The sequence below is a fragment of the Sinocyclocheilus rhinocerous genome, unplaced genomic scaffold (genome assembly GCF_001515625.1).
Source record: "Sinocyclocheilus rhinocerous isolate Xijiao unplaced genomic scaffold, SAMN03320098_v1.1 scaffold1311, whole genome shotgun sequence".
In the NCBI taxonomy this organism is placed as follows: Eukaryota; Metazoa; Chordata; class Actinopteri; order Cypriniformes; family Cyprinidae; genus Sinocyclocheilus; species Sinocyclocheilus rhinocerous.
This window is the reverse complement of record NW_015637852.1, coordinates 829,363-857,021: the sequence shown is the minus strand read 5'-3', so window position 1 is coordinate 857,021 and position 27,659 is coordinate 829,363. Positions and strand designations below refer to the sequence as shown.

Genomic DNA, 27,659 nt, shown 5'->3' with positions numbered 1-27,659 from the left:
TATATATATTATATTTTTACATTTACAATGTAATAAGTATTCTGTTTATTACCAAGTATGAACTAAGTATGAATCTCATCAAGTTAGTGTTTTTATTTGTGATCTTATGTTCAGCTATTCTTTTTAATAGTTAACTTTTAACGATTTTTGAATTTTTCGGATCATCAGTCATCAAAGCTAGGTAAATACTGGTCACAGACACAGAGATTTACTTGAAATTTCACCAAGCTGATAACTCACTAAAAACTACCACAGATTATGTTTTCAGGCCATTTCAAGTCTTATTTTGATGTAACAAAGTGGTTATATCTAAATGTGACTTTTTTTTTTTTATAGTATTCCCTTTAATGCCATTATATTGTTTTTCAGACTGATTCGCGAATGTGGAACGTGCACAAACACAAGAGGCGGGATTTATCGTATGAACCAATCACAACTGATCATAACCAGTCATATCCAATCATATCGTGATGGAGGCATTGCCTCTTCTTCTGACGTGACTTTCCCCCATTCATTCTCAGTTACCCCCCACCAAACTCACGGCACGCTTTAGGGGGTCTGTTAAAACTCGATGGGCTCAGGGGAGGCAGGACATATGTGGACCCTCGCTGTAGCTTTACCCGCTGGCATCGCTGTTGGAAAGTGTTTCTTTAGAAAAACGAGTGATTCATACACTTTTTAATGTTATATTTTGTAATATTTGCATTGTTTTATTTTTGTACTACACATTTTTTTCTCATCCAATTTTTTTGAGGAGGCACTGCCTCTGTTATAAGTTTAAGAAATTACACTAAATACTAAAATAAATCATTTACTGTGAATACTAGTGAATTTAGGCCTCACATTATTATTATGTACAGCATGAAAGATGGATAATATTTGGACAGTATTCGGACATACTGTAACTGACATGTCGTTCCTATTACATGACCTACCAGTGTCAGTTGCGTTGGTTCACTGCCATTTCATAAATACCTTTCCGTGACCTCATAGGATATAGGAAACTCCATTCAATTCAGAATCTTGGTGGAAGTAGCAAGTTATCCGGGTACTTTTTGCCTAATGTTTTTCAAATACCATGAATTTGGACATACTATACTATTCATTTTGCTTACTGTTTATCGTCTACTATATAGTATTGTTTTTGTCCATACAATCAAAGTCAGTGGTCACCAAGTCTGTATGGCTACCAGCATTCTTTAAAATATCTTTTTTGGTGTTCCTCAGAAGAAAGTCATTTATATTTGGAACAACATGAGGATAAAAATAATCATGATAGAATTTTCTTTTTTGAATGAACTAATATTGATGTTCTCATAATAATAGAGAAGGGACCTTTGCGCTGCTGGTTACATAGTCCCTAAAAACTCCTTTAGAGTAGAGAGTTTAGAAAGACCAAAGGAATTGAATAAGAGTTTGTATAATTTGCATATTGCCTAATCTATTCCTGTAAAGTGAGTGCTAGATTATGTAATTTCAATTTTAAAATACATAGAAACAATTAAATATCCGTTATTGGTGATTATTTCAAAAATCAAAACGTATAACCATTATGGTGCCGATATATTGTATATCCCTAGCCCAACCAGAATTTGGGAAACCTGTTTTCGGAAGCTATTACTGAATTATATCTCAAATCTCTTTGTGCCGTTACTTTTCAAAGTAGACTTGCATTGTGTACATGGCAGATGATAAAAGGGGTATAAAGAAATTCCATAAATTTAGATTGTAGGAGGGACCCTCGCTACTACTAGAGATTCATTGTCAGTTAGTAACCACTCAGATCATACTCGCAACAGCACAGCAAGCAACACAATAAAACCACTCTGAATGTCTTAGTAACTGCATATTAATTCCCTTTTAACCTAAAACTTCTTTGCAGTATGGTAGTGAGTTTTGCATGGGCAAGATCACTTCAGGGTTGCCATGTCTACATAACAAAACTAGCCCAATGACCCTATTTCAAATATAAAACCTCAAAATACCACTCCCATACCTAATATACTTTTACAGTCACTGTTCTGTGTTATACACAATTTCAACTTCCATATGTAGTAGTAATCATAACAGAGCTCACAAGAAACTCAAAGGCTCTCTACAAGTGCCACTCCCTAACCAAACTTAATATCAAGCACAGTTTTATCAATAGAAGTATATAAAATGAATAAAATATTTCAAGTAGAATACATTTTATGCAGTATATCAAACCTTTAACCCAGTGGGAGAAAAATCAACAGTTTAAAAGCAAATTGGAGAAAATGGGCTCTTTTTTTTTTTCATTCGTTGCCACAGAAATGACCTTTTACCTTTAAATATGGTGACACATTTCTTGATTGCAAGTTTGTTGTGCTATTTAGTAAATTTGATTTATTCAACAGTATAGACTCCTGGATCGTACTGTGCTCTTATCCGTTGTAATTGATTTGTGGGTCTGTGAGGTTTGAGAGTCTGTTCGTGTGCCATTTTTGGGCCCTTCTCTCACTTTCCCTCTCATTTTACTCTTTTCCTCCCCTCTGCGCTGCGCTGGGCTCTGCTCCCTGGCTAATGGCCCAGGGGTGCCATTCATGGTCGAGTGTGTGTATGTGTGTGACAGAATGGGGAGATGGAGGGGGGCAGGTCAGAGGAAATCGCTTGTGTGAGGTCCCGTGGCGGAGGTTCTCTTCACCAGCCCCAGGAGGAGAGATTAGAGTGAATCAGTGTTAGTGTGACATTTAGGACCGCAAAAGTGCAAGAATAAATCATAAGCCGACAAAAGAGAAACGCGTATGGCAGTCCTCTGTGACCCCTCCATCCCATACTTACTTTTCTCTCCTCTCGTTTTTCGCTTGTCGTCCTCTTCTTTCTCCTTTCCTGTGCCCCGTGGGGAAGCTGTGATCATCACAGGTGAGGGGATCTCGGTCCTCTAGAGATGCTTGGATGATCTTTAGTGTCTTCTGATGTAGGATGTACTTGTTGTTATTGTATGTCATGAAACAGGCCATATCCCAAAGCAATTTCAGTGCAAAGGATCAGAAAGCAGGCTTTTTAAGTCACTGAGATGTAGACAACTGCTAAAAAACAAGAAATTGCACACTCAAAGGAGTTTAATTAATGACATATTTAAATACTTGCTGAGAAAAGCTCCCAGAAGTAGATAATTCAGGCATTATTATGGAAGATTGAGTAGATTATTGAATACACATTATGATAAGATGCTTTAGAAGTCCATTTATTATTTATTATTAGCTCAAACAATATAGCATGGCACTAGCACTGCCAAGGTCATGGGTTCGATTCCCAGGGAAAGCAGGAATTGATCAAATGTATACTTTGAATGCTTCCGATAAAAGCATCTGACAAATTAATACATGTTAATATATCATTAAATATAAGCCAAATTTGTCCTTCTACAGTATATGAGGTAGACTTGGGGGGTTTTCAGTGTTCCGAATCAGAATTGGTATAATGGTCAAATATGGCATAATTATTGTAAGCAACAAGTGAAATGTTCTTAAAAAGAGAAAAAGACAGCCTAGGCATGTGTGATCAGACAGTATTGTTTGATAAATTGACCATTCACAATAGTCACTATGTGTCACAAGTCTCAAGCACTTCCACACAGCTGAATCTTTTGCCTAGTCTCAACCATACAAAAATGTGTGGTTTTCCGGTAACACTTCAGTATAGGGACTAATTCTCACTATTAACTAGTTGCTTATTAGCATGCCTATTATTAACATATTGGCTGTTTATTAGTACTTATAAAGCACACATTCTTCATGCATGAACATTCTACATCCCTAATCCTACCCAGTACCTAAACTTAACAACTACAGTGGTGGGCAAAATTATTAGAACACTAGTATTTTCACTGGCTAAAAATGGTTTTAAGTCAGTTATTTCTATCCTTTGCTGTAGTATGTCAGTAAATAGCTGTTTACATTTCCAAACATTCATTTTGCCATTAATTGTAATAATCCAGTGAGATTTTTGTTTGCGCAAGGAGTCTGACAACAGCCAGTGCTCCACACAGAGATCTGATCTCCTCATCATCCAGTCTGTCTGGAATGACATGAAGAAACAGAACAAACTGAGACAGACTAAATCCAGAAGAACTGTGGGTCTCCAAGACCGAGATCTGATCTCATCATCATCCAGTCTGTCTGGAATAACATGAAGAAACCGAACAAACTGAGACAGACTAAATCCAGAAGAACTGTGGCAATGTCTCCAAGATGCTTCAAGAAACCTAATTGCAAAGCTACAGTACTGTTAAAAGTTTTAGGCACTTGTGTAAAAATGTAAAATGAGGATACTGTCAAAAATAATGTCATAAATAGATTTTTTTTCATTTGTGTTTAAAGCAGCTTTGTCCTAGGTACACTTGTGCATAGTTTTTCAGGTAGCTTTGCAATACACTACAGCAAACGATAGAAATAACTGACTTAAACCATTTTTTAGCTGGTGAAAATACTAGTGTTCTAATAATTTTGCCCACCACTGTACTTTACTAACTGTTAATAAGCAGTAAATTAGTAGTTTATTGAGGCAGAAGTTGTAGCTAATGGTTTTTGTTAATGGCGAGAATTGGATCTTAAAATAAAATGTGACCGGTTTTCCTTTACAAAGTTGCAATTCATGCCAGGACTACCAATTGGAATCAACCTGAATGCATACCTAACTCAAAAGCCTGCTCTAATCTCAAAATCTTGACCCCTGAGCAAAGTCAAAGTCATAGCTTAGCTTATTTCTAACATTTGAGCGATGTACACTATGATTCAAAAGTTTTTTTTTTAGTTTTGTTATTATTTTAGTCTCTTATGACTACCATGGCTGCATTTTTTAAATCGAAATACAGTAAAAACAATAATATTGTGAAACATTACAATTTAATATAACTGTTTTCTATTTTAGTATATATTGTTCATCAAAAGTTCTACTCCAAGTGTGATGATTCAAAGCAGTTTCATTGGCTAAACAGTACTCTTGTTAATTCTCTCTCATCAGATTTTTTTCACGTAATCCTTCTTGTAACATTTCTTGCTGCTGATACAGAAAAAGGCCAAGTTCTGATACAGTATGTGCCGTTCTTTTGGTTAAGTGTGTATGTGCTCCTAAAAACATCAGGGTGTCTCTGAGCCTTTTCTGATCTTCACACATACACGCTTACCCAAGGTCAGCCAAAGTTCACTCAGTTCAAGCAATTTGTGCTTGGTCTATCACTCTGTATGGATACAAAACAGCGCCTTCAGCTTCATACTTATCAGATGTCTGGTAGACATATGAAGCGAGCAGCAACTATCTTAAAGGCAGAGTAAGGGATTTCTGGTAGCCAATGTTGATATTTGACATCACCAAAACAAACAGGCCCCTACACCAAAAGGGTCTTGCCCCTATTTTGATAGCTCCGCCCCACATATACGTACGCAACCCAGGCAACGATTAGTTCTGTGAAACAAAGCAAAACCAATGTTACACCGTGTCTACGGACGTGAGCGGCGCTGCGCAACAAATCCCCGACAGAAAACTGCTGCCGGGTTCTATTTATGACCTGCTGACACACATTTCAAATGGTTTTCAAGGTCGTTTGATCGCGTCCAGTGTAGACAGACTTTAGCTGTTGTAGACACGGTGTTACGCACCTATTGAGAAGAAACAAAGCAACCTCGGCGTCCGATCGCAGGCCTCCGCTCCTTAAGTTCTCTCCAGCGCTGGAAAGCTGATCCGATATTTACACGGGTCCTAATTCTTGACTTATCGTTCCGCAGACGTTTTCCTCTTTTGTTTTTTATCCGCCATCTCTATCTCTCTGTCGCTCGGCTAATGTCCGTCCCATGCACTGAACGCGCTCTCCTCCTCATCACGAGTAGACACGCCCCTTATTGCTGATTGGCTACAAGTTTGTTTTGCTATTCGGCCCGAATCAGTTTTCTAAAGTGTTTTTGAAAAATCACTTACTCTGCCTTTAAAAGCCTTGTTTGGATGGAACTAGTTTTCCCTGAGGAGTCAAGTTAAATTTGTGTTTCACAGCCTTTAATATTGATTTGAATCCCTTCCAAATCTGTTTTTCTCACCCAACCTCAGAACAAATTTTGGTGCAAGTTATCTACTTTTTTTTCTACTCTGGGGTCCACTGAGAAACCAAGTGACATCTGGGTAGGAATGACTGTGTTGTGTCACAATGCTTCTCCTAATTTATTTTGACCTTCGTCGAATACAGCAACTAAAGCAAACTTTCTAGTTTCACTGCCTGGTGAACCTTCAATATGGATTTAGACCTTTATGCCAACTTCCTGTGTAAAATAACAGTTGGTGGTTCAAGTACTGCTGGCATCTCATCCGATTTGAAAATAAAATTAAATCAATAAGGAAAGTTGCTGCTCAGAACGGCCACTGTAGAGCAGCGTCTGGTCTGATCCTCAACACCTTTTAATTTTTTCTTTTAATTATGTGCATAATGTTATAACTAGCACATGCTGTTTAAAAGTTTGGTGTATTTTAGTGGATTTCACATGATATACTGGTAACAGTGTTGTTATTATTAATTAACTACAATTAAAACATTTAGTAGTTAAAGCTGCAGTCCGTAACTTTTTTTTGGTTAAAAATGATCCGAAATCAATATTTGAGCAAGTGCATAACCAGCCAGTGTTCAAAACTATTGCCTTACTTTAGCCTGTTTCACAACAGTTAGCTTATAATAATGTTTTCTAATTTGAGTGGTACGGGTAGGTTTTTGCGGGAAATTCGAGCATGCTGCCACGTCATTACGTCACGTCTGTAAACATAAAGATTGAGTCCCGGCTAGTAGGCTATCGCATGTGAGGATCCTGCAGGTGGCGGATCGTTTATAGCCTTTTCTCACAGCAGCTGGAATAATTTAATTTATCATTTTGATGGCGGATTGTAATCCATTAAGGATTATGTGTTTATGAAACACATATGTGACTGAAATTAAATTATTCCAGTTTTAAATGTGCATCTGATTACAGATAGCCCGGGATTACACAAAATTTGTATTTTAAAGAGAACCAGTTCAAAGGAAGAATAATTTGCTTTTTGGGTTAAAATAATTTCTTAATATGAAATTCGAATGGTATGGCAATTAGAGATTAGACTGTACAGAAATTGAAATCTACATGCTAATACACACTATATACACATAGTCACGCAATGATGATGTTGTTAACATTAACAATTTGAGAACAAAGTATAACAATAATAATAATTTGCACGGTTTGATGTGATATGAGCTAATCGATCATTAGATTTAATCGCCATTGGTAGCGCGATTTAATGTAAAGCTTTTTTTTTCCTCAGTTGGTCAGAACAAACATGGCAGACTTGTTACTTACTTGTTCAGATGACAATATCTGGTGAAAATTCTTATTTGGGTCATATATTCCAAGACGTAGGCGAGAATCTGTGATTCCTAAGTACAGTATCCACACTAGTGCGGTGACTGACAGCCACACATTCACTTCAAAACATTAGATTCATCCGCGCTGTAGCCGCGCCGGAGCACAACCCACGCAAGGAAGATAATTCCGCAAATAGCTACAATTGCAGGTTTTCAAACAGAAATGGCGACAAAGAGGCAAAACGTATGGATTGCAGCTTTAAATAAAAAAAGTTATTTATTATTTTAGTAGTTAAATAAAAAAGAATAAAGGTTAAATAAAATAAAAAATTAATATTAGATAAAAAAAAAAAACTAAACCCCAAAACATGGCAACTCACTAAAATAAGTTGAATTACTAAATGTAATAAAATTTAAATAAATACATTTAAAAAAATAACATAAAAATGACACACAGCTAAATTAATACAATTCAAACTACAATTAAAATGAATTATTAATAAATATTAATAACTGTTAATAAATATTAATAAATACTATAATAGTACATAAATAATACTAATGTAACACTGTCTCTAACACCCAAAATCCAGACAATAAACAATCTTAGTAAAAACTACAGAGATCCAAATTCACAGAAGTCTTTAGTTATCCTAGCTCAAACTTAATTTGCAAAGTCTTGGTTTTGATGGATTATGCATGCTTTTCTGCACAGGAGATGACTTTGGAGGAGAGACAGCTAATAATGGATCTGAACAAGTGTGATTTTGGGGAACTCAATGCTATGCATAAACAGAAGGTGGAAGCCAGGAAGAACTTGAGCAAAGAGGAGAAGTTGGTAAGTGTTTCTTCATAACATCTGAATGTTTTAAATACAGTATAAATCAAAGTTACAATCTTTGCTTCTCGGATGTTCCTCTGAAGGTTAACAAAGAGGCCAATCAAAAAATTGTTGATGAGTATGGATACTGTGTGTTGGACCACCATCGTGAACGCATTGGGAACTTTAAGATTGAACCTCCAGGGCTTTTCCGAGGCAGAGGAGACCATCCTAAACAGGGAATGCTGAAGAAGAGGATTCAGCCTGAAGACGTCATCATCAACTGCAGCAAGTGAGGCTTTGTCGTAACAGTCCACTGTCAGCTTTGCTTTTTCAAGCCGTATTAGAAGTGTTCAGAAGTGGGATCATTGCTGTAGCACTCTGGCATGAATGCAAGGCCTAACAAAAGCACGTCACAGATATGTTTCATAGAAAGTTGTATGCCAGTGGGAAAAAGCAATTTTCCCTTAAGAGCTCTTTTTGAAAAATCATATATATGCAATAGCAAGTAATGTTTCACTCTACAATCAGTGTGTTGTGTTCAGAGGAAGCGTAAGGTTTGAATTTACCCCACAGGGACTCTCGTATCCCAGAACCCCCAGCTGGTCATCGTTGGAAGGAAGTTCGTCATGACAACACCGTAACATGGCTAGCAAGCTGGACTGAGAATGTGCAAGGATCTTGTAAATATGTGATGCTCAATGCCAACTCTAAACTTAAGGTATATATTATAGTCTCAGCTACAAATTCAAAGCTTTAGCGCTTAAACAACATTTATTATTTGAAGGTATTATTATGGTAACTATTATTAGTAGTAACTAAATGTATATTTTATTAATCATTATTTTTATTTATTTGAATTTTTAATCCTTTTTTTTGCTCTAGAAAAAACTTACTGGAGTATAATCTACCTTGATAAATTCAGATAAAACCATTTCAAAAGAACACTTAAAAACAAAACAAAAACTATGATTGGTTGCTTTATATGTTGGTCGGACAAACTTTTTTTTTAATATAAGTTAAAGGTTCTTGGTCAGAATGAGCTGCAATCTTGATGCAACTTCATGCAGTTAGTCAAAAGTCTGGCGATGTGAGAGTAATATTTTAGTGAGTACCTTATTATTCACTTGATTAAAACGTACTTGTTGCCCTCTCCCTTCTCTCTGTCTGTACATTCCTTCATTTCCAACTTATCTTCACGTCCTCTTCACCTCCTGACTGTCTGTCTCTGTCACCTTGTTAATAATAGATGTGATTTGATGTCGCATTTTAGCGCAGAGTCCGGGCCAATCAAACAGAGCAGACGTGTATTCTCGCGTTCTGCCGAATCACGCTCACTTATTTTCAGCTCAGCACCTCATCTTCACCTTCGTTCCACTCACTTCCTCTTGCTAATTAAATTAGGAAGCAAAGCAATCCTTTTCATCAGAACTGAGTGATGGACACCTCTCAAGAAACTTAATAATCATAACTGAAGAAGAACAGATTCACAACACCGTCTCCGAACCACCTCATCACTTTGCGTTGTCCTTTCATTTGTCTGCTTCCTGTCACTTTATATGTGCTGAATTAGTGAAGGTTAAATTATTTTACACTGTTGGTTCATTGTGACAAAGTCACTTTTTATTTGTACAAATTAAGTGCTAGTGGCTGGATTCGGACAAACCTGAGGCTTGTTTAACCAAAGGTAATTACGATATTGGTTTTCTTTATTTGGACTTGTGTAGTTTTATTACTCTTCTCATTATAAAAATTTATTTTCTTTCTTAAAGATTACATTAATTCATCATATGACCTTTGTGGCTTTTAGTTCATGTCCGTTATTTTGGAGTCATCTGTATGCTAGTAAATGTACTTTTAGCTAATATATAAGCCTTTTGATATGTTCTGTTCCCAACTTCCTGTAAAATTGCACAGGAAAGGCTGGCAAAAATTATATTAGTCATACCATTTCATGGAGTCTTTAAGCTATTTTTTAAGTCTCTTATGAAACAATCTTTTACATCACCTCATAATTCAATCTGCTCCTTTGGAATAAGATGGTACTTTAAAACTGCTCACTCACGGTGTGTCAGGGTGAGCTGCCACTTGTCAGATCATTTGCTTTTTCTTTGTTACTTTTTTGTCTCCTGTAGGGTGAGAAGGATTGGGAAAAGTATGAGGTGGCTCGTAAACTGAAGACATGTGTGGATGCCATCCGAGCCCAGTACCAGGAGGACCTCAAGTCCAAACAGATGGGCACACGCCAGAGAGCCGTAGCCCTCTACTTTATTGACAAGGTCAGGCCACACAAGCTGCACAAACATAATTTGTGTACTTGCACTACATCAGTGGGCTTTCAATCATGATGACTTTATTTTAGAAAGACCAAGGAGTTAGAGTGTACCGTTAATCAGTTCATGTCAATTAAAATGCCTGGTGAGAATAAATACAGCAGAGATTGAGGAGATATCACAGAGGACAGCATGGTGCATTATTTCCTGGCCATTTGTTTAAACTGTGGCAACCACTCAGAAATATCTGCAGGTGTCCATAGGAGGTTATATTATACATTTTGACACATTTTTCCCCCTGTGGTTAACTTATAATGTTATTTGAGCTCTTTTGGACTTTGATTACTGAAGTTGAGTTGCCAAATCAGAACAAGATATTTTTGCATCTTGGTTTCAATTAATGGTTGTTTTGGACTGAAGTTTTAAGTTCTGACAGTTAAAGTATGTTTCATACTATAATGAAATCGTTATTTCAAAAGATCAAAGTTCAGTTTCTCGTGTTATGGTTAATTTAAGTTACCTTATGAAGCTAGACAATAATATAGTGTTGATTGATGAATATATCACATATATTCGAAAAGTGTGAAGCATTCAAGACTGCTTTTATTGACTGTTTCTCGTAATTGTGACTTATGATACATATATTGCCATTATTTATCATAGCTGCAACTGTTTCACATAACAGTAACTTTATTTGCCGCAATTGTACGTAACTTTTCTCATAAGACCAAATTACAATTGCAACTTTCTCGTACTTGCGGCTATTTTTCATATTTGCGACTTCTTCTCATATTAGCAGATTTCAATTGCAGCTTTCTCGTAATTGTGACTGTTTTCATGATTGGAACTTCTTATCTCACAATTGTAGCTTTGTTTCCCATAATAGCAAACACCACAAATGCAGCTTTCTCATAATTTTTACTTCATGATTGCAAATTCATATTTAATAATTGCATAATTTCATAATTTCTCATAATTTGCAACTTTAAAGAAAAAAAAATATAATGCACAATGTTGCAATAATTTCTTGTAAATCTAATTATTATTTTTTATTATTATTCAATAATTATTTTTCACAGTTTTTTTTTCACATCTCAGTGTAACTTATGATGTGACTTTTTTTTGTTTAATGGAAATATCTCTTAAAGGCAAGCGTCTTTTCCTCAGTTTCAAAGTGTTCTGTGTTGAGATACTGGATCAAAGGTTTCATGAGTCAGTTCTTATTACATTCAGCTGTACCATACTGCAGTTTTCAGTCCACTGTCATATCCAAATGTTCACAAACAGCTACGCTTTCACTCTAAGATGTTCTGGAGATATAGTGTCATGTCTGTATGAAGCAGGTGTATGTCTGTGTTAAACTCTTCAGCTGGCTCTGAGAGCAGGTAATGAAAAGGAAGAGGGCGAGACGGCAGACACCGTGGGTTGTTGCTCACTACGTGTGGAGCACATCACTTTACACGACACACTGGACGAGCAGAAGTGTGTGGTAGAGTTCGACTTCCTGGGTAAAGATTGCATCCGCTACTACAACAAGGTCCCAGTGATCAAAAGGGTAAGGATTTTTTAAGAGACGACCGATTGTGCTGGCTTGCATCTATATTTCTGTGTCTGGTCTGTGTTTTGATTTGTATAAATTTCTAATAATATTTCACTTTAAATTTTGACAATCTTCCATTGACTGTTTAAAATCTTTTTTTCTTTTTTTTTTTTTACCTTTGTTTGCATACTGAATTGTGCTTGATCTGTTCTTTCTTACATAAAATGCAAATCTAGACCTTTTATCAATTACCTCTTTAGAGCACCAGCTGAAAAAAAATGAACGTTTTATGGTCATTTTAGTCATAACAGGTGGGTTGTTGTTATTTTAGCACAGTTCATAGCTGTAGAAAGTATTGTTTCTTCACTGTTCACAAGCAGCAGGTCACATTAGAGGAAGAGTGTGGGCCTCATAATGTTAATGAGAACATTTGAAAGAAGCTCATCAAGTGAAAATTAATTAGTTTCTGAATATCTTGCAAGTTTATTTGGCGATAGGCAGACTTTGCGGAAATGTCAAATATAATTGCAGGTATGGTGAAAACCAACCCCCACTTCCTCATCACCTTGTTATAGGCATAATGAATAACAATTAAAGCCTTGGAACTTCATGCCACATCATCTGAAGCTGATCTTTGGTTTTAGATTCATTACTGTCGATATGCTGTTATTCCTTTTCTGTTATTTTGATCAAATAAATGTTCAGGCATCTGAGGCTGCATTAGAAATCCTAATTCCTAATTTTAGAAATGAAAATAAAAAACAAGAATGCTTTAAAAGAAAAGAAAAAAATATGTAAGATCCTGCACTATTTTTAAGTCACTAATTAAGCAAAGTTGTGACATTTATTATGTAACTCCTTTGTACAGATTTACTTCCATTGAGGCCGAAGATGCTCTTTCAGATCATCTCAAATCATGCTGGAGAGAACATGATCATCTGGTTTTACACAAACTCAAGTGTTGCTGTCAAACAAACAAACAAATACTAAGACATTGTAGAATTGAATTTAATGTCCCAGTTCAAGTTTTTACTCAAACTATTATGCTGATAATATAACTTGTAATGAAAAATGTTCAGTTGTATTACAAAAATGGAAAAAGAAACATTTTTGCTAGTGGTCTGAGAATTTTGGACCTGCTTTATCTGGCCATATTAGGGTGAGTGTTGAATATGTGATCATGTTAATGTTGAGCTCCCCTCTGTGTGCTTATTAGACAGGAAGGTCAGCATATGAATCAATCATTAGTACCATATGAGCGTGTTAAATTGGAGGAAAATGTTCCAGAAATATAAATTCTGTCATTGCTTGGCGAGCGGTCTGTTTACTTTCTTCTTCATGCATTTGGCTCAAGGATAAATTGTTATTCAAATGAGACTGATTTAAAAGCACCACATCTGCTACCATTAATTAGTTCCATGCATATTTTAGCTGGTTTGTTTAGTAGGAGTGGAGGAAAACAGGACTTCTGCGAAATGTCAAATATAATTGAGAGTGCCTCTCCCTCTCTTTCCTTTCCTCTCAGCCTCTGTTCTGTGCATATGATAAACAAGCTAACATGTGTTCTGTTTCAGGTTTTCAAAAACCTCAAGCTTTTCATGGAAAACAAGCAAGAAGGAGACGACCTCTTTGATCGACTCAATGTGAGTGTAATGTTCTGAAACGGCGGCAGAGTCATAGAGTTTTCATTCTGAGGGATACGATTCTCGAGAGACTTGCATCATAAAAGCTCTCACTAAAGGATGGTGGTTTTTCTTTTCAGCCTGTTTTTTTTATATTTCAGTCTTAATTTTTGCAGCCGAAAGATTCTGCCCTCACTGAAGGACAGAGAGGCGGATTGTGAGAGAAAATTGGAAAACTGTTTGTGTGTGTGTGAGAGAGAGAGAGAAATGTGCCCTTTCAGTGAGGTCAGGTTGGTAATGGTGGGCCATCGCGGAGGGGGAACGTTAATCTGTACTTTGGGCTCTTCCGATTGACTCTGCGAAAGGCCGAGCGAAGGGGTGAACGAGAGAGGATGCGGCAGAGTAATACTGGCCCTCTTCCACAAAGTGCTGCAAATCTTATTACATGCTGCTGTGCTTTTAAGCTTCTGTGCTTAAGTGTGTGCATATATGATGCTCAGGAAAAAAAAATAAATAAGTGTCTTCAACTTGGCTGAACCCTCAATAGAACAGACGCTGTTTTATATATTACACACAGTCAGATGCAATCATTTACCTAGCTATCTAAATAGAAACGTTTTAATGAGAGAATGCTTGCATAGGAGGATACGAATGGAGTATTTAACTCGCCTATTACTTGTTCTATTACTTTTCTAAGAAGTCTGTGGTAAGATACGCATACAATAAAATGGGAGAAAATATACCATAAAAGTTAATTGAAAGAGGGATGTTAGCCATATTTTATTTTTTTTATATATATTTGGTGTTTTGTTTTTTTGTTGCTGTTTTTTTATTTGTTTTTGTTTGTTTGTTTTAGTTTCATTATTTTGTTTTGTGCATTTGAAATGTTTCTTAGAGGCTGGAGTCCACATTATCATTTCTGTATTTTTGTTTTTGTTTGTTTCGTGTTTTTTGTTTTGCTTTGTTTTGTGTACATTTGAATGTGTTTCTTAGAGTCTTGAGTCCACATTGTCATTTCTGTATTTTTGTTCTTTTTGTTTTTGTTTTTTCTTTTGTTTTGTTTTGTGCACATTTGAATGTGTTTCTTAGAGGCTTGTGTCTACATTTTTGTTCTTGTTTCTTGTTTCGTGTTTTTTTGTTTTGTTTCGCTTTGTTTTGTGCACATTTGAATGTTTCTTAGAGGCTCGATTCCACATTGTGATTTCTGTATTTTTGTTATTTTTTATTTATTTATTTATTGTTTCATTTTGTTTTGTGCACAATTGAATGTTTCTTTCTTAAAGGCTTGAGTCCACATTGTCATTTCTGTATTTTTGTTCTTTTTGTTTCGTTTTGTTTTGTGCACATTTGAATGCGTTTCTTAGAGGCTTGTGTCTACATTGGGTAATTTCTGTATTTTTGTTCTTGTTTATTGTTTCGTGTTTTTTTTGTTTTGTTTCGCTTTGTTTTGTGCACAATTGAATGTTTCTTTCTTAAAGGCTTGAGTCCACATTGTCATTTCTGTATTTTTGTTCTTTTTTATTTTTGTTTTTTGTTTTGTTGTTTCGTTTCATTTTGTTTTGTGCACATTTGAATGTGTTTCTTAGAGGCTTGAGTCCACATTGTCATTTCCTTCATCACTTTCCATTGTTGTTTTGTCTCTTCTTTTTTTATTCATATCCACACAATGGCAAAAAAGGCCAAAAATAATGAAAAAGGCTAACTATTATATACAAACTAATCTGCTTGTCTACTAATTATAGTCTTGTCCCTATAATACAACTGTAGAGTTAAAAAGGACATTTAGTCGTTTTTATGAGGATGTCCCCAAAAGTAGCTTGTCAGGTTTAGCTAACATTTGAGGGACATTTTGCAGCACTTGTGTTCCCAGAAGTATAGTTCGGTAAAAAACACACAAACTCTTTGCTGTTCCTTTGAGTCACTGGGTGTCCTAGCCCAAATGTCACAGTGTTCCCTGGTGAACAGTGTCGAACAGACCGACATGTTCAACATGCGTCAAGTGTCTTGCCATGCACGTGTCATCCGACGGCAGTGCGTGTGCTGAACATTAGCAGCGGTTGACATGCTAGGACACAGCTGGTGTCATTAGCATTTAGTATCTTTAAGAAAACACATCTAGCTTCATTAGAATGCAGATGTGTGACTGTACTTGTATTACACTGGGTCGCACAAAACCAGTTTGTGAAGTAAATATTTGGATTTTTAGTACTTTGGTCGTAAAGGAAAAGTGAGCAAGGGTTTTACAGTTAAGAAGTTTTCGAATGAGTGTGATGTGGATGCACATCAGACAACTTGTTGGTTGCATAGCTTGTCTGAGCCCTTTTTAAGACACATCTTGTTGATGTAGCCAGATTTAATGGATATGCTTTCTTTATGTCTGGAACATACAACCCATACTCCTGCACTCACAAATCCATTAAAGTTGGAACAAATGTCTGATATCTTTGGAGGAGAAAAAAAAAAGATTGCCCTATTGAGATTTGCTCTTTTAGACATCTTTTTTGTGTGTATTTATTTCTAGACAATAAAGGCAACAGCGCCATCATGTGGTTTACAGTAAAGCTGGATAATAAAATACCATGATTTCTCAGTGTTTGTGTTTGAATGCTACCTTTAATGTCTTGTTTTTGCCTTTACAGACTCAAATGCTGAATAAACACCTGAGTTCCCTCATGCCAGGATTGACTGCAAAGGTTTTTAGGACATATAACGCCTCCATAACCCTGCAGCAACAGCTGAAAGAACTCCGCAACAGTGAGTGTCTTGTTGTTCTGCCTCACTTTCTCTCTCCTATTTTCGTCCTCCATTCTATCAGTCAAACTTCAAATGAACATTCAACATCAAGAAAACTAGTACAACTTCCAGATGCTCAGTCATGCCGTCAGTATGGATGTATGTTGGAACATTTGCTAAAAAGCTTGATTATGATGCCAATATGGATTGCTGTCAAGAGTGTTCAAAAAAACATACATTTTGACAACTGTGAGTCCACAGGAACATATGGATATTGTTAGTATGACAGCGTGTCCAAACTTTATGCAAGCAACATAATTAACAAAGTTTCTACTTTGCGAAAAGAAAAAGTGACTAGCCGCAGTTTCACATCAGTGTTTGAGTCCATAGCTCATTGCAGCCTCACTGATTGTCCTTCAGGTTTATTATAGTTTTCATTGTTTATTACTTTATTGTGCAGTTTCTATTTCTTTTTTGTTTTCTTTCTTTTTTTCTCAATTTAGTTTCAATTTTTGTTTTCATTTCTATTTTATTTCTAGTTTCTATTTATTTTTTAGCACTCGTACTTTTAATTTTAGTTTTAATTCTGATATTTTAGGGCTACTTAAGGTAATGTTTAAAAGATAAATTTCTCAGCAAAGTCTAGCGCTATTGCTGTGGAGAGTTCTTATGTTTAACTGTAAAGGTTTCAGATTTTATATAATATACCATGTATTTAAAATAATTTGTGATATTTATTTATTTGTTTATTTTTTTCAACCATGCTGTCTGTTTGCAAAGTTTTGGACTTTTCACAGACTTTAAGTGTATATTGCATCAGTGGTTCTTCAGTTTTACACCGCAAGCATAAGTACAGGTGCATCTCAATAAATTAGAATGTTGTGGAAAAGTTTGAGATAGTGAGTTGGTGGGTTTTTGTTAAATGTGAGCCAAAATCATCACAATTAAAAGAACCAAAGACTTAAACTACTTCAGTCTGTGTGCATTGAATTTATTTAATACACGAGTTTCACAATTTGAGTTGAATTACTGAAATAAATGAACTTTTCCACGACATTCTAATTTATTGAGATGCACCTGTAGAAGCTAATCAGATAATAACATGATTTCTGGTTTGCAAAGTTTTGTTCCTTTGTCATTAATCATAGATCTATGGAGCCCAAACCAGAAACCACAGAATGTAGCTATGAACAGTTTAAACATCTGGATTCAGTCAGTGCTTTAAGTGCTTTTATGTTGCTTCAGGAAAACCCTATATTGAAAAATTATTGTTTTATATATATATATATATATATATATATATATATATCATTTAATGTACATTTAGGAGAGCTGTAGATGTACCGTGATTGCTTTAAGTGGATGATATTCACTGAACTCCACTGCTAAAACCTCCAAACGACACATATGCAACTCACTCTCGTATTTACGTGTCCGAGAGTGCCTGTACAGAACACAAACATCACTCCATTCTGTGTGATTTATATGCGTTTTGAAAAGTGGGGACATGGGGTAATGTCCTGAAAAGTCACCTTCTCCTTGTAATACCTATGTCATACCCTTGTCATTATACAAATTTATGTCCTCATTTGTCACAAAAACACGCGCACACACACACACACACAACTGTCTAACAAAATTTCCTGTTGCTCTTTGCTTGAATTGGTCATAATTTATTAAGACAAAAACTCCTTATTAACATGGAAGATATTGCTTTTATCGCATCATGCCTGGTTAGGACACGGTTTGATGGGCGCATTCTAGTTTGTTTGTGCCTCTAGCTTTGGTGTTTTCATTAATTACTGAATTGTGTGTTTGCGCTAATGAGACTTGTGTTTGTTTGTGAGTAGTGTAACTATCCGAGTATCTCTAGAGCGAGTGCTGCAGTGTGTGCATGTGATGTGTGTGTAATGCTGGGGTGGAGGTGTCAGATTGCCACTGAGAGGAAATCTGTTTTCTGCGTCCGCTACAAGCTCTAATTAAATCAGCTCAGTGTGTGGCAGGGTCTCGCCCATCAGGTGTGTGTGTGTGTGTAATTGGCGTTCATGTTGGCTTGGAATTTACAAATTTACAGAGAAGCCTGTTTGAGGCCCTGTAATTATCAATTTCTAGCCATTTTAACAATGTTTTTGCTTTTTTCCTTCATACAAAATTTTAATTATGATGAACCTCACTATGCAGGCGAATATGCAGGTAACTGGGTAAAACTTTAGTATAGGGACCAGTTCTCACTGTTATCTAGTTGCTTATTAGCATGCATATTATTAACATATTTGCTGTTTATTAGTACTTATAAATATATTCAGCGTGACCATATTCTACATCCCTAATGCTACCCAATACCTAAACTTAACTCAACTAGGGCCTACCTTACTAACCATTAATAAGCAGCAAATTACGAGTTTATTTTGGCAAAAGTCGTAGTTAATGGCTTGTTAATAGCGAGAATTGGACCTTGAAATAAAGTGTGACCGGTAATTGTTTTACCTCAGTCAAAATGAAAAAAAAATAAATTTGATAAAATTGATAGTTCCGGTCCTTGATTCTGATTGGCTGAGCCACGTTCTAAGCTGTTGTAAATTACTCTACAAACATACACCTTTATTTGCCTTTGTCTGTTGCTTGGCAACCACTTTGTTGCAACCACAACTGATTCTGAGGAACTACATTGTTTGGTGGAAGAATACTGTTTTTATTAATATCATTACACTTTCTTTGCTCTGTTTTATTTTGTGAAACCGTACTATATGGAATAACCGTTTTATAAAAGCAATAAGCCCCGTGAAGCTGTGGTTTACAGTGAATTTATAACAGCTAAGGGCTTCTTGGGGCTTATTGCTTTATTTTATGAAGAATATTTATTATTGTTTTATAACAGTAAAAAATGTATTTAGCCTTTTTATTATTTTATTACAATTAAGCACAATTTTCTTTACTATAAAGTGGGGAAAAAAATATTTTAATGCAAAAAATATAGTTTAAATGGAAGTATTTGTATATATGTACTTCTAATTATAAGCTTTTAATCGAATTAATTACATGTGCCAATTAATTAATTGCACAGCAGTTTTGGCTGAGAAATTAACCCCTAAAAGATCATTTAAAGACATTGTGTTAAACGAAGGAAAAGCATTGAATAGACATTAGAGAAAAGCAGCTTTAGAAAGAAATATTTTGTTTCAACATTGCATAAATAATGATAATATTGACGTATTGAGAATTTTTTTAATTATACTCTAAATATTAAACTAAAACAGCCAGTAGGTGGCAGCAAGTCACTGTCTTAATAAATGAGTCATTCATTCAACCGATTCTTTCAAACAGCGGATTCATTCAGAAACAAAGCAACTGTCTTTATGAGTCGGTCACTGAATTTTTGGCTTACTCGTTACTTGTTTATTTAGTTTAGTTTGATTTGTTAAATAAATCATCTTTATCAAATGTAATTGTTTGAAAAGTAATAGTTATTTTGTTTAAATGGATGTGACGTTTACTCTGAAGGAGGAATGTAACGGCTGCCAGTTTCCACATTTAAATGTATCTGTTATTTAGCAAATCTTTTTACTTCTCTCTTTCTCTCTCGCTGTGTGTGTGTGTGTGTGTTAAATGTGTCATTCTTACTACAGTGAAGGATAATGTGGCAGAGAAGTTGCTCTCTTACAACAGGGCAAACCGTGCGGTTGCAATTCTATGTAACCATCAGCGGGCGCCGCCAAAGGCCTTCGAACAGTCCATGGCTAACCTGCAAGCAAAGGTACTGGAGATATGAAACTGAATAGTGAAAAAAAAATCATTTACAACAAAAAAAACATTTTCAAATATCATAAAAGAGGCATTTGAATATGATTCTGTTTTATTAGGTTTGGTTTTTCTCTCTTCTCTTCTTTAAGATTGACAGCAGGAAGGAGCAGCTGGACTTGGCTAAGAAAGAGCTAAAGCAGGCCAAGAAAGAAGCCAAAGGGAGCTCAGACAACAAGCTGCTTATGTCAGTATCTCATTCCAGGCCTCTGAAAGGGGACGTTTATTTGCTCTTCCAGCTATTAGGATCCTTTTATAAATGAATATGATATTCACATGTAAAAGCATTTTATGTGTGTTCAGTGTGGTGGAGAAGAAGAAGAAAGCTGTGCAGAGGTGTGAGGAACAGCTGCTGAAGATGGAGGTTCAGGCTACAGACCGAGAGGAGAACAAACAGATCGCCCTGAGCACCTCCAAACTCAACTACCTGGATCCACGCATCAGCGTGGCCTGGTGATGATGTCATACTCATACATAGTGTTGCTACACAGGAAGTCTTGTTGTATTTCATATCAGAATGTTGACTTTATTTTCTGCTTCTAGGTGTAAGAACATGGAGGTGCAGCTGGATAAAATTTACAACAAAACCCTAAGGGATAAGTTTGCCTGGGCTATCGACATGACTGAACATGACTTTGTGTTCTAAGCATGGTTTGTTCATTCTCCAATTCAACTCAGTGTTTTATACAAATGTACATTTTAATAGAAACTGTGCATTGTGCAGCGTTTTGCTGATTATTGTTGTCACTTTTATATTGTTCAATCAAATGTTCTAAGTTATTTTAAGAAAGTTCAATAAATGTTCTTCATCTGTTCATTTTTTAACTACAAAAGCTTTTTGAGAGACATTTCGGATGTTGTATTTCACCCCAGAATAAGGTAAAAATGGTAAATTATATATATTATAATTTTTTTTTTTTTACATCTAGTAATTCTCATTAAGATAATGTGAAAAAGGTAATGAAACGGTAATGAAAATCATCCGGTCCTGATACAATTCTGTATGACACATAATTCCAAGATTTACTAATATTATTATAAATATAAGTTATTATTCAGTTAAAATATTACTTTATTTTGGTGTAAAATGTTCATGGTTTGAACATGTTTTTTGGTCCAATATAATTTACCAATATACACTCACCGGCCACTTTATTAGGTACACCTGTTCAATTGCTTGGTAACACAAATTGCTAATCAGCCAATCACATGGCAGCAACTCACTGCGTGATGCTATCATGTCAATATGGACCAAAATCTCTGAGGAATGTTTCCAACACCTTGTTGAATCTATGCCACGAAGAATTAAGGCAGTTCTGAAGGCAAAAGGGGGTCCAACCCGGTACTAGCAAGCTGTACCTAATAAAGTGGCAAGTGAGTGTATATCCCTTCAAGCCTTTTTCCATGAGTCCAGATGCAAAAATAGATTTTTCTTTGAGGGGAAAAATCTTATCAAGCGATTGTCCAATTTTAGCTGAAGACCTTTGATAGTGTTATGGTTTTAAATTGCATGTAAAGGTGTTAATCATCATCTTACCCAGCTTACATGTTAATCAATTATAAACAATGTGATTTACATTTCCAAGAATTCACCCTATTAGTTTTAGCTCGAGCGTATTTGACCCAAGAGATTTTGTGTGTCAGCATGTGTTCCTTTTTATTATATTTAACTAACTTGCAACTGCTAGAGAGGACTGGGTGAAACCATGAACTATAATGGTGTTAATACAGACTTCACAGTTTGGTTTAAAGGAGCTATACCAGTAAAGAGAGATGAGGACACCGGTTTTAAGAAACAACTTTAATTCAACAACAAATTCACTTTAACAGGAATGGTGTTAGGTTGGCACTTGGGCTAGTGCTATTACAGTAACGCAGGGTTCGGTTCTACAGTTGGATGTCGTGTTTAAAAAGTTCTTTGCAATCCATTACGGAAAAAGGGTAGCATAGTCACAGTACTAGGACTGACTTTAAATTCTAAATATTAAAAAAAGCATCACATCAAACCAAAATATGTTAGTCACCATAGAGAAAATCTTGCTTCTCCTGAAGAGGGTTGATAGTTTTTGCTACTCAGGATTCTGTGAAAGATAACACTGAATCAGGGCAGTGCATTTTAATACAGCATACCAGAATGAAATGCATTTCAAATTTCCATTTAGAATCAAACATTCACAACTGGTTTCACCTAAAATAGTTTAATCGATTGAAATGGAAAGTACCTCTACTAGGAGGCCTCTCCCTCTTTGACCTTGTTCTCCCCTTCAATCTCTTCCACTCCCGCCTGAGTCATCAGGTCTGCAATATTCTTCTCTAGATCATCGATGCGGGTGCTCATTTCATCAAGTGGATCTTATTAAGGAAGATACAGGAGCAAGTACAGGTAATACCACACCATTTAAATACTCCTATCAAGGCATTGAGTGCATGGCTAAAGCAATGTCTGCTTAGTAGATCTTGACTGTAAACAAAATGTATGTATTTGTAAACCTGCATAGCACTGGATTAAAGCATTTACGCGTTTGGATTTTTACAGATAGTTTTGTGAACCTGATCACAGAATGATGATCTTGTGGTTGTGGTAAATTTTGGTTCTGTGAAAATGTGGAGCTTTTCTGAAGAGATTTGTATGTGGGTCTGAGATTTGTATTGAGTTTTTGAGATGCTCTTCCTGTTCGACAATGGTTGTGGCATTTTAGTGGTTAAACCCCCTGATGACTGACAGTTTAGACTTTGGAAGAGTTAAGTCCTCCTCCTCACCTGTGTACCCTCAGGGTTTCTGCAGATTTTATAAAGGTAAATTGAAAACTTTTTTCAAGACCAAGGAAAGAAAATGTAATAAGTACAAGAGGTTGTATTTGCAACACTTCAAAATTTGAAAACACAACTTTCAAACAATCTCCATTACTTTTTTTTAACAAAAGAAGTTAAATACTTTTGCTCCCAACCCTTCCTCAGTATTTTTGTCTGGTTTTTCAGTGCAAATCTATAAAGATTCTTAAATCAGGATACATTTGCTTGAAGCAAAATGACACAAGAAGTGTTATTTTCTGTGAAACTGTTTAAAATTTGAGTTTGATTAAAGAATAAATATTTGACAACGGGTTGAAACAATCAGTTTTCATACCCATCTGATGGATATTTGTTCTTGTTTTAAACACTTGATTTTGTTCAATTTCTCAGAATAGACTTCATATTGTTATTTTGCATCAGGTAAAGGCATCTTCATTTAAAGATTTTTAGATATTTGTATTGGGAAAACAAGACAAAATACTGAGATCATTTTTAGCAGTGCATGCAACATTCAATGCCATTACTGCTGTAATTTAAATACTTTTAAGGCCTTAATTTGTGGAAAACTTGAATGCCTATTTAAGACCTGCAGAAACACCTGAGCAAGGCATTTTGCCCCCATTTGCTTAAGATGGACTGTATGCAAAAATGAAACACGATCTTAGATGAGAAAGAAGTTGCTAAATGACAGCTAACCTCATTTAAATTCCTCTAAACAGCTTACTGTCCCATTAAAAATAAGGCGCTATCACTGAGATTATTATTACCTCGTTGAAAGTCTATAGCTGTGCTAAAAACAAAAAAGGATATTTCTCCCGATGATCTGGTCTGACATTGTCTGGAATTTATCCTGCATCTGCTGCAGCAATGTCTGCACCTGTTGGAGAGAAACATTGTTCATCTAACGTGTAAAAATACACTGAGCAAGGCATTTTGCCCCCATTTGCTTAAGATGGACTGTATGCAAAAATGAAACACGATCTTAGATGAGAAAGAAGTTGCTAAATGACAGCTAACCTCATTTAAATTCCTCTAAACAGCTTACTGTCCCATTAAAAATAAGGCGCTATCACTGAGATTATTATTACCTCGTTGAAAGTCTATAGCTGTGCTAAAAACAAAAAAGGATATTTCTCCCGATGATCTGGTCTGACATTGTCTGAAATTTATCCTGCATCTGCTGCAGCAATGTCTGCACCTGTTGGAGAGAAACATTCAGTTCATCTAACGTGTAAAAATACATAAAGATATCCAAATAAATAAGACATGACAAACAAATCATTTTGTTTACATCACAATAACTGTATTCTCAGATCATTTATATCTAACAGTAAACGAAGCTCATGTCGCATCATAATAATCCAAGTAGAACAGATAAACAGGGCCTAGCATTAGCCTAGCTTAGCTAACCACAAAAATATGTCGTTTATTATCAAACCTACCAATGCTGTGAGATCCTGCGCCGATTTTGAGTCCGTCTCTGCCATATTTCTTTAATAAGTCGATAGTACAACTGCAAAAAGATGTTTATTCCTCTTTCAATTGTGTATCTTCCCAGCTCTTTGCTTTCTGATGATCAGCTGATGGATAAATCACGGAGTCGTGGCAAATATCGCGAGATGTTCGAGACCTCGCAGTGAGCGATTCCCGCAGCTGCAGGCAGGCAAATCAACCTCTGGCGTGGTCAGACCATACCCGCAGCAACAGAGCAGTTCTCACACAAAAGATGCACAGTCATTTCATCTATTAAAACCAGTGACAGGTTACAGCAGGATATGCCAGAATTTATTTAAATAATTTAGCTCATTTTGTTGCGGTTGTTTAGTTTGTTTTTTGCTCCATTAGGTGTAGTAGAAGCAGAGATTATCAAAGTCTTTGTTTTATCATTTTATGATATATATTTTGGGCAAATTTCCAAAGAAAACAGGCTTAATTTTAGAGTGGGTCAATGGGTAAAAAAATAAAGATTGAACGATAAAATGCTTTTAAAAGTTGTGAGTAAATTGTTCAATTTATACATGGTATAGCCTACGAGAAAGGGACGTGTTTTTGTTGTTACCACGTTTTACCGTTCCAATAATCTAACATCAAAATGAAGACAATGGGAGTAGTATCGCTACTCAAACAAATTTGGTTTGATAAGATCTCGTGGTGTTCCCTGTTTATTTGTTTTTCTTTCCTCTTCCTCTGTAACATTAGACCAATAAAGCTGCGCAGTCAAGCCCACATCTCCAAACTGCATTAGCCTGATTTAGACTAGATGAGATGTATGCTCATGTGTGCTGCTGTTATTATAGTTGTCAAACAAGTCTTCGCCCGAAACAAGGTATGCTTAAACTTCCTAAGTTTTTTTTTTTTTTTTTACCCCTTCTTTGCTGCTACTTTCTGTTATATGAAGCTGTTTCGTTACAGTAAAGCGAAACCTGCGCCGCGAAACTCTGCTGAATATGCATAAAGAGTTTTGAGTTTAGCGTTTAAAGCGAAAAGCACCATGGTGTTCTTGTGCATTGCGTTTAACTGCTGATCGGAGAGTTCTTGCACGCGATACTTCATTAATATTCACTTTGATTTATCAGATTCGCTTGATATTGAACAAGACAAGCAGTCGATAAAATGTGCACACCCGGATTCATGTATCCCCGAATGGTTTGTCCATATCCTTGTGATGATATCGATGTCCTGTTTGTGAACTAATTGTTCTTTTGATTCGGATCTCTCTTTTTTTTTAAATAATAATAATCATTTTTTGAACCGTTTCACAAAACAGACCCGGATCGTTCAAGAATAAAACTGAAACGTTAGGGTTTCTCGAATTAACCGAGTGTGTCGGATTGAATCTTTTGTGCCTCGAAATGATGGTTTCTCTTTTGGATTTGTCCGATTCGTTATGAGCCGAGAAGTCATGATTGAAATTATACAACGTTTAAAGTAAATAGAGCATTAAACTAATAGGTCAAAAAGTTACTTTAATTGCCAAATAGCTGAAATAGCCTATTACCTAACAAAACAGACGATTATTTACGACTTGATTGTATGTGGTTTTAAAAAAACTTTCCACATTGTGGTAAATAAATCTTACTATTTAATAGGCCTGTAAATTCAAATCAACCTATGTTTAGGGTTCTAATTTAAATTTTATGAGTTGAATCATGGCTGCGACAAACTAGACTGAGTCACACGATTAAACTCTTTTAGGCTACTATAACTTAATTTAAAAAATACAATAATGCATACATGGCTTTATTAAAAAGCTTTAGATATTGTGATACATGACGTAAACGAACCACTGAATAATTTTTGAAACGAGCTGTTCAAAAGAACCGACTCACTTAAATGATTCAGATTTCCCATCACTATTAATAGTTTTAGTGGCCATTCACACGAGGCTTTGTCTTCGAACAGTTGTCGGAGTGCGACTGAATGGAATGTCAAAGAGTGTATTTATACAGGAAAATAAAAATTTAAGCAATGCAGTGACAACCCCGTTCTTTGTAAACCAATTCTTTAGGTTTGAGCCAGCTTAAGGGATTTTCCTGCTGTCCAAATTTGCTGCTGCATACGGTTTCTAAAGATCATAACACAGACGTGCACATGGCATTATGAAGTGCCTCAAGCACACCAAACGTATTTTATGCCCATGTTCGCCATTCCAGAAAAATGATAGTCTTTTTTATGGTCAGCAAAGCTAAATCTGTTTACAGTAGGTGTGGATCTAAACATCTGTTCATGTAGGAGACACAAACGAAAGATACGTGGAGACATGTCAGAAGAGCCCAACCCCCTACGGAATGCAGAAGTTATGCAACACCTCTATGTACAGTAGCAGTTCTCAGAAAGCATACTTCACTGCTAGACTAGACACTATAGAGGTCACGAGCAATGCTCAAGTACTTGGTTCCAGTTGACTTCATGGGGGTTAGGAAACATTCCTTACTAATCTGGTCACTTAAACCCACAAAATATATTTAAAAATGTTGCAGGAACTTTAGACTTGTTTTTTTTTTTCTTCTTTTTTTTTTCATGTGCATGCATTCTATGGCTTAATTGCAAACTTTTTTATGTGAAATTTGTTTGGAAATTTTCCTTGTCAGACATCAACATGTCAGCTAGTGAGTCTTCTAACTGGCTAACAGATAAAGTTTTATTAAGTGACGTGATAGTCTTGGTAGCATCATCAAGAATCAGCTGAAAATGAAAAATGACAAACCAATCTGTAATGTTTTGCCATCTATGCTATTTGCCTTTTTTTCTTTTTGTTTGTTTGTTTTGTTTTGTTTTGTTTTGTTGGGCCCTTTTTGTTTGAAGAAGAGCATTTCTCAATATAATTTATGTAGTTTTATGTATGTTTAACGTTATGTCTGTTTTTTTTTTTTATCAATTAAAATATAATTTAAATACATTTAAATAAAATATAAATTAAATGTTTCATATTATGTTTTTTCCCTAATTTTTATTTACCATTTGTTTATAACTTGAACACATGAGGATTTAATTAATAATTTTTTATCATAATGCAATATTGTTTATGGATTTATGACTGTCTTGGCATATCTGATTATAATAACTCTCCCAACTATTATTTTATATTTAATTTCCAACTATTGTTATATTATTTTTGCAAAGAAAACTTAACGTTGTATGAAAAATAAATTATATATGTAAATAATGTTAGAAATATTTAAGTGTTTTTAAAATAAATCTATACAAGATTAATTTCAAAAGCTCTTAAATATTTTTTTCT

General features: G+C 35.5%; 3 protein-coding genes across 4 annotated transcripts in view; 2 read left to right on the top strand and 1 right to left on the bottom strand.

The window, feature by feature from the left end:
• Positions 1–20,883, top strand: part of LOC107749320 (DNA topoisomerase I, mitochondrial-like) — a 28,776-nt gene extending 7,893 nt beyond the window's left edge. The window contains exons 7-17 of the mRNA XM_016564431.1: positions 8,055–8,177; positions 8,264–8,451; positions 8,736–8,880; positions 10,295–10,438; positions 11,802–11,987; positions 13,547–13,615; positions 16,234–16,348; positions 19,954–20,081; positions 20,218–20,312; positions 20,429–20,578; positions 20,669–20,883. Of these exons, the coding sequence (XP_016419917.1) occupies positions 8,055–8,177; positions 8,264–8,451; positions 8,736–8,880; positions 10,295–10,438; positions 11,802–11,987; positions 13,547–13,615; positions 16,234–16,348; positions 19,954–20,081; positions 20,218–20,312; positions 20,429–20,578; positions 20,669–20,771 (1,446 nt within the window). The 3' untranslated portion in view covers positions 20,772–20,883. The remainder of the gene's footprint in view (positions 1–8,054; positions 8,178–8,263; positions 8,452–8,735; positions 8,881–10,294; positions 10,439–11,801; positions 11,988–13,546; positions 13,616–16,233; positions 16,349–19,953; positions 20,082–20,217; positions 20,313–20,428; positions 20,579–20,668) is intronic.
• A 1,028-nt stretch (positions 20,884–21,911) lies between these two features.
• Positions 21,912–24,576, bottom strand: LOC107749299 (heat shock factor-binding protein 1-like). Of its 2 annotated transcripts, none has more exons than XM_016564413.1 (4): positions 24,361–24,576; positions 23,729–23,795; positions 22,348–22,471; positions 21,912–22,206 (listed from the first exon to the last, which is right to left on the bottom strand). In XM_016564413.1, the coding sequence occupies exons 1-3, from the start codon at positions 24,403–24,405 to the stop codon at positions 22,353–22,355; spliced, it is 231 nt and encodes a 76-aa protein (XP_016419899.1). In that variant the 5' UTR covers positions 24,406–24,576; the 3' UTR covers positions 21,912–22,206; positions 22,348–22,352. The 2 variants fall into 2 exon arrangements, with proteins under 2 accessions (XP_016419899.1, XP_016419898.1); XM_016564412.1 differs by lacking the exon at positions 23,729–23,795 and adding an exon at positions 24,050–24,116 and having other exon boundaries at positions 24,361–24,571.
• A 592-nt stretch (positions 24,577–25,168) lies between these two features.
• The window catches only part of LOC107749300 (PQ-loop repeat-containing protein 1-like), a 52,030-nt gene continuing 49,539 nt past the window's right edge, over positions 25,169–27,659 (top strand). Inside the window, exon 1 of the mRNA XM_016564414.1 lies at positions 25,169–25,244. The gene's annotated coding sequence lies outside the window, so the exon portion shown is untranslated. The remainder of the gene's footprint in view (positions 25,245–27,659) is intronic.

Coding starts and splice junctions, on each gene's coding strand:
- LOC107749299 (XM_016564413.1), bottom strand. CDS start 24,405: ATGGCAGAGACGGACTCAAAATCGGCGCAGGATCTCACAGCATTG. Junction 23,796..24,360: donor CGCAGGATCTCACAGCATTG/GTAGGTTTGATA, acceptor TCTCTCCAACAG/GTGCAGACATTGCTGCAGCA. Junction 22,472..23,728: donor AGACCAGATCATCGGGAGAA/ATATCCTTTTTT, acceptor AATAAGATCCAC/TTGATGAAATGAGCACCCGC.